The sequence below is a fragment of the Coregonus lavaretus genome (assembly GCF_964263955.1).
Source record: "Coregonus lavaretus genome assembly, chromosome: 35".
Taxonomy (NCBI): Eukaryota; Metazoa; Chordata; class Actinopteri; order Salmoniformes; family Salmonidae; genus Coregonus; species Coregonus lavaretus.
Genome location: NC_140022.1, coordinates 17,544,377 through 17,556,148, shown reverse-complemented (window position 1 = coordinate 17,556,148; position 11,772 = coordinate 17,544,377). Strand labels below are relative to the sequence as shown.

The 11,772-nt window shown below is 44.3% G+C and overlaps 1 protein-coding gene across 1 annotated transcript in view; it reads left to right on the top strand.

The window, feature by feature from the left end:
- Nucleotides 1-257: 257 nt before the first annotated feature.
- LOC311109884 (centrobin-like) overlaps nucleotides 258-11,772 on the top strand; it is a gene marked incomplete at its 3' end in the record, with an annotated part of 38,326 nt that continues 26,811 nt past the window's right edge. Inside the window, exons 1-5 of the mRNA XM_084152897.1 lie at nucleotides 258-552; nucleotides 1,219-1,486; nucleotides 1,822-2,005; nucleotides 2,091-2,178; nucleotides 11,632-11,698. Of these exons, the coding sequence (XP_084009023.1) occupies nucleotides 1,221-1,486; nucleotides 1,822-2,005; nucleotides 2,091-2,178; nucleotides 11,632-11,698 (605 nt within the window). The 5' untranslated portion in view covers nucleotides 258-552; nucleotides 1,219-1,220. The remainder of the gene's footprint in view (nucleotides 553-1,218; nucleotides 1,487-1,821; nucleotides 2,006-2,090; nucleotides 2,179-11,631; nucleotides 11,699-11,772) is intronic.

Below are 11,772 nucleotides of genomic sequence, written 5' to 3'. Positions count from 1 at the left end.
AAGAACTTGTAGCCTTTATCAAGCTTCGATCTTGAAGTAAGGGACCACTTGTCAGCAAGTCGTTCTACGTCGTTAAGTCGTATTGGTGGCAGATGTGAAAGGGACTGGGTGAACTCCATAATGATGTGCTACTAGCTAAGCGTTCCTAAGCGACACCGGATGTAAACATAGCCTGCATCGCGGCAGAACGGAAGTTGTCTGACGTCACGTGAAAAGGGCCTATACCGGACGTGGTGTAGCTTAAACAAGCGAAGTTGCCACTAGTTACCACAGCCAAGCGCGGTAAAAAAAAAAAAAAAAAAAAAGTTTTTCAATCAAGCGCCGGGAGTTTTTTCGTTAGTTAGTACCAAAGAGTATCTATATACTGACTAGATGTTGATATAGCCTTCTGCTAACCTGGTCGTTAGCTAGCTAGTGTATTTAGCTAGAAGCTACCATTGAAGTCTTCAGTGAAGGATAGCTTGGTACAGTAACTAGCTAGCCACTAGTACCTTTTCGCGCCCGGGAGTTGTCCGAGGCCCGGGTACATACACAGCCACTCTCAACTAATAGGTAGGATGGGATTGTGTGTTATTATCGTTTGGAAAAGAAGCTAGCTAGGTAGCCTAACCAGAGTCATACTAAACTAATGACGCTTGTTAGTTAGCTGAGCTTGACCTCTAACGTTATGCATCACTATGATCTACAGGACGTTAACTTAATTTGAAAATGTTTAGCTAGTTAGCTATTTGCTAGCAATGTCTCACTCGTTGGTCTCCCATATAGCTAGCTATCACCATAGCAGTATACAGCCATTTCTCAGGATTAGTCACTTTCCTGTTGCTGGACTAGCTAACGACGTTGTCACAACAAACAAACAGCATCAACATTGCCTAGCTAACGTTAGTTGACTAACGTTACCTCTGTCTTATTTGCTCACTAAGTTAGCTAACGTTAATGTTTTGGTTAATTTTTTTGCTAGCTGAACATAAGTAGCTAGTTAACTAGCGAATTAGATAAGAACGTTTTTTTTAGACCAATCAAATGTACAGCAACAGTTAACGTCGTTAGTTAGCTTGCTAGCTAAGTAGCTGGAAAAGTTGTTGTTTGTAAACATAGGTAGCTAACATTAGCTAGGCATAAAAGGTTAGCTATGAACTGTAACTTGCTCATGTGATTGTACACAAACTCTGATTTAGTATTTTCTACACTGACTGACTGTGTGTTTACTCTGTTCAGGGATGGCATCAGTCAGGTGTGAAGAACTACAAAGTGACATAGAACCTTTGCATATATCAGCCCCCACCTCTCCTCCACCCGTTTCTCTCCTCACCGCTTCCCTTTCGAAACAAGCCCCTCCCTCCCCCTCTCTGATCTGCTCCTGGCCTTCCTCGCCCCGCTCCCTGTGGGATGAGTCTCGTGAGGTCACAGCCCGCCTCTACTCCTCGCTGCAACTCACCCGAGACCTCCAGGCCAAAGGTCAACCATCACCAGGCCACAGTCACAGGTAACCCAGGCCCTATCCAGAAACAACCCCTATGCTCCCAGAAACAACCTCACCCCCCTCTTGTCCAGAAATAAGACCAGGTGTTTAACATGCGAACAGACTGGCTGATGGACAGTGTCATGTGTGGTCGGTCCTCTGTAGCTCAATTGATAGAGCATGGCGCTTGTAACGCCAGGGTAGTGGGTTCGATCCCCGGGACCACCCATACGTAAAAATGTATGCGCACATGACTGTAAGTCGCTTTGGATAAAAGCGTCTGCTAAATGGCATATTATTATTATTAGAATAAAATTTTTTTAATGTCTCACTCTCTAACTATCTCTGCGTGTCTCCAGACAGGTGTCATTTCAGTTTTCTTCACAGCTGGGGGGGGAGGGAGGGGGTAAGGCTAGACCCCCCCTGAAGCTACACACCCCCTCCCCCGGGGGGAAACAGGAGGATGGAGAGGAAGAGAGGGTGTTGGTAGAGGAGATGGGTGTTAATCTCCAGACCAGTGTGGACTACAGCAACAGACTGACTGTAACTAACCCCTTACATCCTACACGTGTTTGTTGTGTGTGTGCGACTTTGTGTGTGTGGTTTCATGTTGGTGTGTTGGTTGCAGAATGGCAGGAGACATATCCAGGACATGGAGAACGTCAGAGCTCACCTCCAAACCATGCTGAGAAGCACACCTACATTGGAGGCAGATGGTGAGACACTAGAGACTCCCTGTATCCCAAATCAACCCGAGCCCTTACCCCCATAGGCACAGATCTTAGAGGAATGGATGGATGTCCACAATATGGCAAAAAAATCCACCTGACCTGTCAGAGGTCAAGATGGAGGTGAAACTAGGGTTGGGCAATATTATGATAGTATTGTCTATTGACGATGATTGACAGCAATTGTCGATGGTGACGACATTATGATGTGACAGACGATGGTTTAGCGTATTTGAACTTGACTGGTGCCCCGCAGTAAAAAAGTATTGCAGGACAAGTGACATTCTAATTTGCCTATTCCTATTTGTTATAGCCTATTTCAATAAAACATTTAAAAAGCCTACAGAACGCAAGAGAGGAATGTAGGCCAGACAAAGCAGAGAATTACACCAAAGCAGCGCAAAATATTGTTTCTCTCGCTCCCTCTCTCTGTCGGATAAATGGGCATAATGGACACTCCTTAACTATCTTGTCTAGCTGTTTTAAAAAAACAGCCTATATTTCCTTCTCTCTCCATTTGATAGGCTATGATTATGGCTGAAGGCTATATGCTTATGCATGGATTTCTCCCGATCAAACAATGAATGTAACGCAGTTCCATCTCAAAAGTTATTTGAATAGCCAAAAAATGTAAGGTAGCCAGAGGACTAATAATGAGATAACAAACAATATCAATAGCCTATAGAAACGTTTAATGACGTTTAAGCTTATTAAGAAAGAAATCCATGCGGGCCGGGAAAACCCCTACATGCGAGGTTGAAAACCAAATGGCCAATAACCTAAGGGTGTCCGCGGGTCCTTAACTTAAAGTCTTAAATCCATTTATATTGTGCTGCTGCTTAATTGTTGCCACTGCGGCAAAAAAAGGGGGGAAAATCAATATATAAAAAAATACTAGAGACACACTTTCAAGATGCCTCTGTGTGTGCACTACGTGTGCCAGTGTGAGTCGGGCCATTGCCAGAGGAGAGCGCAAGGTAGCCTAAACAATTAGGATAGACAACAACACTAGTCATTTCCGGGCGAGAATATCTGCTAGCATTATGCTTGACTGCTGCATCTCCCTGGTACTTGTTTAGCAGCAGTGTTTACTCGTTAACTTTGATTTGTTAGTTATTCGTCCATTTTTCGTGTAAGTATTTTTTGGGGGTCTGTGAAGTAGGCCTACCATAGTTTTGTGACTTTTACAACCTTGGCTTATTAGTGCAAGCTAGCTTGCTAGTTGACTGTTAACCTACCTCGGAGTCTGGACTGCGCTGCTGTGATCACCTCCACCTGCCTGGATTCTTCCTCTGATCGCAGGCCTCCTGGTTGCCTAACCCACCTTTTGGATTATTGCCTAGGGAATGTATCTATTTTGGATGTCCCTCGCCATACCTCCCTCTAGAATACCTATTGAATTACCCTCTTTGACTCTCCTGCGGCCCGGTGTAGCTCCTGCTGCCCGCTGCTTTTTCACCGGCTAGCTATAGGGCTCCCCTGAAGCGCTTCTCTACCTGGTTCTCGCTCTGGTAACCCAGCCTCCACTTTTTTTGCAACCAAATACTACTGGTATCAAGGAATTCAAAATGCAAGAAGATATTTAACACTTAGATGGAGAGTTGATACAATATGTATTTAATAGATACGGTATCGGGTTCATATAACAAACGTCACATGCGTTGCCTATTGTCATCCGAACTCCTGAACAAAGAAAACCTTTCCGTTTATATAGCCCTTCACATATTTTCTTCAACAACTTCTGGTATCCATCAGTGGGCACTCCCCACTCTGATGGTATCACCTTGTACCCAAGTCAGGGTATTCCATCTTTCATTTATTTTATTTTCTATTTCACCTTTATTTAACCAGGTAAGCCAGTTGAGAACAAGTTCTCATTTACAACTGCGACCTGGCCAAGATAAAGCAAAGCAGTGCGATAAAAACAACAACACAGAGTTACATATGGGGTAAAAAAAATCAAAGTCCATAAATACAACAGAAGAAAAAAAATATATATATAGTGTGTGCAAATGTAGCAAGTTATGGAGGTAAGGCAATAAATAGGCTATAGTGCAAAAATAATTACAATTAGGATTAACACTGGAATGATAGATGAGCAAAATAAATAACAATATAGGAATGAGGTAGTTGGGTGGGCTAATTTCAGATGGGCTGTGTACAGGTGCAGTGATCGGTAAGGTGCTCTGACAACTGATGCTTAAAGTTAGTGAGGGAGATAAGAGTCTACAGCTTCAAAGATTTTTGCAATTCGGCCAAAGGAGGTTTTGGCTTTGGGGATGACCAGTGAGATATACCTGCTGGAGCGCAGACTACGGGTGGGTGCTGCTATGGTGACCAATGAGCTAAGATAAGGCGGAGATTTGCCTAGCAGTGATTTATAGATGGCCTGGAGCCAGTGGGTTTGACGATGAACATGTAGTGAGGACCAGCCAACAAGAGCATACAGGTCACAGTGGTGGGTAGTGTATGGGGCTTTGGAGACAAAACGGATGGCACTGTGATAGACTACATCCAATTTGCTGAGTTGAGTGTTGGAGGCTATTTTGTCAAGGATCGGTAGGATAGTCAGTTTTACGAGGGCATGTTTGGCAGCATGAGTGAAGGAGGCTTTGTTGCGAAATAGGAAGCCGATTCTAGATTTAACTTTGGATTGGAGATTCTTAATGTGAGTCTGGAAGGAGAGTTTACAGTTTAACCAGACACCTAGGTATTTGTAGTTGTCCACATACTCTAGGTCAGACCCGTCGAGAGTAGTGATTCTAGTCGGGTGGGCGGGTGCCAGCAGCGTTCGATTGAAGAGCATGCATTTAGTTTTACTAGTGTTTACAGTAAGGGAAAAAAAGTATTTGATCCCCTGCTGAATTTGTACGTTTGCCCACTGACAAAGACATGATCAGTCTTTAATTTTAATAGTAGGTTTATTGGAACAGTGAGAGACAGAATAACAACAAAAAAATCCATAAAAACGCATGTCAAAAATGTTATAAATTGATTTGCATTTTAATGAGGGAAATAAGTATTTGACCCCTCTGCAAAACATGACTTAGAACTTGGTGGCAAAACCCTTGTTGGCAATCAGAGGTCAGACGTTTCTTGTAGTTGGCCACCAGGTTTGCACACATCTCAGGAGGGATTTTGTTCCACTCCTCTTTGCAGATCTTCTCCAAGTCATTAAGGTTTCGAGGCTGACGTTTGGCAACTCGAACCTTCAGCTCCCTCCACAGATTTCCTATGGGATTAAGGTCTGGAGACTGGCTAGGCCACTCCAGGACCTTAATGTTCATCTTCTTGAGCCACTCCTTTGTTGCCTTGGCCGTGTGTTTCGGGTCATTGTCATGCTGGAATACCCATCCACAACCCATTTTCAATGCCCTGGCTGAGGGAAGGAGGTTCTCACCCAAGATTTGACGGTACATGGCCCCGCCCATCGTCCCTTCGATGCGGTGAAGTTGTCCTGTCCCCTTAGCAGAAAAACACCCCCAAAGCATAATATTTCCACCTCCATGTTTGACGGTGAGGATGGTGTTCTTGGGGTCATAGGCAGCATTCCTCCTCCTCCAAGCACGGCAAGTTGAGTTGATGCCAAAGAGCTTGATTTTGGTCTCATCTGACCACAACACTTCATCACCCAGTTCTCCTCTGAATCATTCAGATGTTCATTGGCAAACTTCAGACGGCCCTGTATATGTGCTTTCTTGAGCAGGGGGACCTTGCGGGCGCTGCAGGATTTCAGTCCTTCACGGCGTAGTGTGTTACCAATTTTTTTCTTGGTGACTATGGTCCCAGCTGCCTTAAGATCATTGACAAGATCCTCCCGTGTAGTTCTAGGCTGATTCCTCACCGTTCTCATGATCATTGCAACTCCACGAGGAGAGTTCTTGCATGGATCCCCAGGCCAAGGGAGATTGACAGTTATTTTGTGTTTCTTCCATTTGCGAATAATCGCACCAACTGTTGTCACCTTCTCACCAAGCTGCTTGGCGATGGTCTTGTAGCCCATTCCAGCCTTGTGTAGATCTACAATCTTGTCCCTGGCATCCTTGGAGAGCTCTTTGTTCTTGGCCATGGTGGAAAGTTTGGAATCTGATTGATTGATTGATTGCTTCCTTCTACCCCCCCCCCCACACACACACACAGCGGAGTCGCTCACCCCCTTCCGGAGACATTTGAAACCCCACCTCTTTAAGGAATACCTGGGATAGGATAAAGTAATCCTTCTACCCCCCCCCCCACCCCCCCCCCCCCACCCCACAGCGGAGTCACTCACCACCTTCCGGAGACATTCGAAACCCCACCTCTTTAAGGAATACCTGGGATAGGACAAAGTAATCCTTCTAACCCCCCCCTCCCAAATTGTAAAGTGGTTATCCCACTGGCTATAGGGTAAACGCACCAATTTGTGAGTCGCTCTGGCTAAGAGCGTCTGCTAAATGACGTTAATGTGCCCTTGAGCAAGGCACTTAACCCCAATTGCTCCTGTAAGTCGCTCTGGATAAGAGCGTCTGCTAAATGACTAAAATGTAAATGTAAAATGTTCTGTGGACAGGTGTCTTTTATACAGGTAACAAACTGAGATTAGGAGCACTCCCTTTAAGAGTGTGCTCCTAATCTCAGCTCGTTACCTGTATAAAAGACACCTGGGAGCCAGAAATCTTACTGATTGAGAGGGGGTCAAATACTTATTTCCCTCATTAAAATGCAAATCAATTTATAACATTTTTGACATGCGTTTTTCTGGATTTTTTTGTTGTTATTCTGTCTCTCACTGTTAAAATAAACCTACCATTTAAAATAATAGACTGATCATTTCTTTGTCAGTGGGCAAACGTACAAAATCAGCAGGGGATCAAATACTTTTTTACCTCACTGTAAGAGCAGTTGGAGGCTACTGAAGGAGTGTTGTATGGCATTGAAGCAGTGTTGTATGGCATTGAAGCTTGTTTGGAGGTTTGTTAACACAGTGTCCAATGAAGGGCCAGATGTTTACAAAATGGTGTCGTCTGCGTAGAGGTGGCTCACTCGACATATTGGAATCCTTGTCATTCAGACTCTGTGGCACCAGGAGTGACCTATCTATCAGATTTAACTTTGTTCCTACAATACTGTGAAAAGACGTCGTATCAACTACTCCCCCCTTGATCTTCGCCGCATGAATAATAACTATCGGCTCTCCTATGATGTCCTTGTTCCTGCCCGCTCATCGGGCATCCTACGTAGACGCGGCTAACTGCATCGTGGCTCACGTCACAACTGGCCTGTCAACTATTCTACTGGTAGCAACATTAACTCTCTGGTCTCACTCACGCCCTACTTCCAATCCATCATCTTGTACAGTAAACCATGACTGCCTACGTCCCCTTCAACCTACTGTACCACTATCCATAAACTCACCTCTCTCACAATACTAACTTTGCTCGCCTCAACACTCAATCAATGAACAACAAAGGCCCCTTGCTCCATGAACTAATATCTGACAACAAGCTAGACTTCCTCCTCCTAACTGAAACTTGGCAATAACACAGTGATTTATTTTCTCTTAACCAAGCTACTAACCAAGCTACTCCTGCTGGTAACTCAAAACTTGCCTCTTTCATTGCTGATCTGGACTTTTTCAATATTACCCAACGTCAATTTTCCCACTCACATCAAGGGACACATACTTGATCTCATCTGCTCTGTTGGCCTCAACCTAACTCATATTTCTCTCTCCCTGTTCCCACTATCTTACCACAATATACTTAATTTCTCTCTTCCCTCATACTCACCTCACAACACTGACAAATGCCTTCTCTCCTTCTGCAACATCAAAGCTGTTGACCCCCTCCAACTCTGATGCCAATTGCTCTGCCCTGCCCCTTGACCACACCCCCAACACACCTGATGAACTAGCTGCCCAATTCAAACACTACTCTATCTGCCTCCCTCAACTCTCTGGCCCCCTCCAAACTAAACCGGTTTCCTTCTCCTCCCCCTGGTTTACCCCTGAGCTCCGCGCCCTGAAGCAAGCTGGCCGCCGACTGGAGCGCCTGAACTGGAAGTCTGGGCTCACTGCCCACGCTGAGGCCTACAAACTACACCTCTCCACCTACAGATGCCCTCAGTGCTGCCAGGTCCGCCTACTTCTCCGACATCATTTAATAACAACTCCCAGACTCTGTTCTCCACTGTCAGCAAACCACTTCAGCCCTGTGATGACACCTTCTCTACTCCCTCCACTGAACTCTGCAAATCCTTCCTTCAGATTTTCAAGGACAAGATCACCCAAATAAACTCATCACTGACTGATCAATCTCCCTCAGCCGCACCTGCCCCTGTTAACCTCCCAACTGTCACCCCTGAAACCCGTCTCTCCGAATTCGCCCCCCATTGACTTTCCCTATAGCTCAAAACTCATCATGTCATCCAAGACTACAACTTGCTCACAGGATCTTCTCTCCACTGCTCTCATCAAAGTCTGCTTGCTGTCCATATATCGTACACATCTTCAACTGCTCCCTTGCCCACGGAACTGTTGATGTGGCAAATGAAAAATCCTCATCACTGTCCCCTCCAACTACAAAACAGCTGCAATCACCCCCGTCTTAAAAATGCCAGTACTAGACACTACTTTCCTCAATAACGTCTGCCCCATTTCCAACCCCGCCTGCCTTGCATGAACTGTTGTCTCCTAATTACAAACCCACCTGCTAATCAACAACCTATTCTAGCCCTTCCAGTCTGGTTTCCGCCCCCTCCACAGTACTGAAACTGCAATCCTCAAAGTTGTCAATGCCCTGCTGATGCTGGTGCCCTCAAAATCCTGATTCTCCTCGACCTAAGTGCTGCTTTTGACACAGTGAGCTATCAGATCCTCCTCACCTGGCTTGAGGGTCTGGGTGTTGAGGGCACCGCACTCTCCTGGCTACAATAATACCTCACAAACCGGACCCACTACATCTCCCTCAATGGCCACACCTCAGATTCAGCTGCAGGGTGTCCCCCAGGGCTCTGTGCTGGGACCCTTACTCTTCATCTACATACTCCCCCTTGGTCAGATCCTCCGTCACTTCAACCTTGACTTCCACTGCTATGCCGATGACACCCAGATCTACCTCGACACCAAATCCCTCCTCAACCCACCTCTGTCCCACATTGAATCCTGACTCTCTGCAATATAAACATGAATTCAACAAAACTTCCTCAAGCTCAACAGTGATAAAACAGAACTACTCCCCATAGGCACCAAATGTACCCTCACCAAAGCTGGCAACCTCACCATTGATGACACCACTGTCTCTCCCTCCCTCCCCCCACACACGCAACCTTGGCGTCATCCTGGACTCCACCCTCTCCTTTGACCACCACATAAGACGGACTGTCAAATCCTCATCCACCTCTGCAACATTGCCAAAGTCCTCCCCCTCCCGTCCTGCCGCTGAAACCCTCATACATGCATTCATCTCCTCCCGTCTTGACTATTGCAACTCACTACTCCCCGGCATCAACTCAAACTCCTTAACGATTACAAGCATACCAATAACATGATGCAGCCGCCACTATGCTTGAAAATATGGAGAGTGGTACTCTAATGTGTTGTATTGGATTTGTCCCAAACATAACACTTTGTGTTCAGGACAAAAAGTTAATTGCTTTGGCAATTATTTTTTCAGTATTACTTTAGTGCCTTGTTGCAAACAGGATGCATGTTTTGGAAAAAATATATATCTGTACAGGCTTCCTTCTTTTCACTGTCATTTACATTTTACATTTACTAATTAGGTTAGTATTGTGGCATAACTACAATGTTGTTGATCCATCCTCAGTTTTCTCCTGTCACAGCCATTAAACTGTTTTAAAGTCACCATTGGTCTCATGGTGAAATCCCTGAGCGGTCTCCTTCCTCTCCGGCAACTGAGTAAGGAAGACGCCTTTATCGTTGTTGTGACAGTGTCTATTGATACACCATCCAAAGTGTAATTAATAACTTCACCATGCTCAAAGGGATAATCAGTGTCTGCGTTTTTCCTTTTTACCCATCTACCAATAGGTGCCCTTTGCGAGGCATTGGGAAACCTCCCTGTTCTTTGTAGTTGAATCTGTGTTTGAAATTCACTGCTCGACTGAGGGACCTTACAGATGAGGTAGTCATTCAAAAATCATGTTAAACACTATTATTGCACACACAGTGAGTCCATGCAACTTATGTGACACTTTAAGAACATTTTTACTCCTGAACTTATATAGGCTTGGCATAATAAAGGAGTTGAATACTTATTTATTCAAGACATTTCAGCTTTTCATTTTTAATTAATTAGTACTTTTTTTGAAAAACATTCCACTTTGGCCTACACACAATACCCCATAAGGTCAACGGCAAAAACATCTCAATCCATTTTAAAGTCAAGCTGTAACACAGCAAAATGTGGAAAAATAATACTTTCTGAAGGCAGTGTAGCGAGTTCCCACTTATTCAGATGGTAAATTATGTAGCATATATGCATAGCCTAGGCCAATATAGAAAATAAAAACATGCAGGCAAATGAATCTCTAAAGAGCCCAAAAATATATCTTATTATTCTGGATCCTATTTTGACATATTGCAAATCAAAATATCCGTCATGCCTTCCTTGAAAATGTTAGATTAAAAAAGCCAACTTCTTACATGTCTTGGAAAAAGTCATTCTAGAGCTCTCCTGCTTAGCTACTTGATATCTGATTACCTGAATGAGTTGACCACATGTTTTATACAGTAACAGTGCTGTATATTTGACTTTAAGGCATTTTTTCACAGTGGTAGTATCATTATGGTATTAACATTCTACTAAGCTGATATTGGTATCAAAAGCAACATTCTGACCATATAGTTTGTGACCTAGTAAAAGATTCACCAATATATTATTATCCAGTTCTGACGACTGTAGACTGCTTCTATCCAGCCCATGATGTAGGCCTATAACCTTGCTCATTACGGTAAGACAGCCTGTTCCTTATCAGACAGTCACTGCTCCATCATGTGCGCACCACACATACAAATCTGTTCTGCTCCTCCACAAGAAAGGAATATTAGAAAATATTTGCCATTGCCTGCACTTAGCCTCTGCTCAGGCTTTCAACAACATTATCTTTTGTCATGATTTGTCCAGTTGCATTTGTTTATGCGCTATAGCACAACTATTGTTTTAGTTGGGGGAGGGTGATAGCATTGTATATAACAATGTTTTATGGGTATATAATCACGATAGGACAAAGGTTGACATCGCCCAACCGTAGGTGGAACCACCACCATATTGCTTACACCTCTTAGATCTGTGCCTAGGGGGTAGGGGCTGATTATTTGGGATTCAGGGAATGGGTGACACACACACACACACACACTGAAGAGAAAGCACACCGACACACCATTCTCTCTCTCACACACACTGACTTTGCCAATATTTTATTCCCTGTATTGTCCTGCAGAAGGCAGCAGTGTTACAGGAAGTCCCAACCAGTCATTTAACAGTGACAGCACCTCACAGCTACTCAGGTAACACTACACACCTTCTCGTTTTTGTATTCTCTGTTATGGCTATGTTGTCAGTATGTATTTGACAATATGTA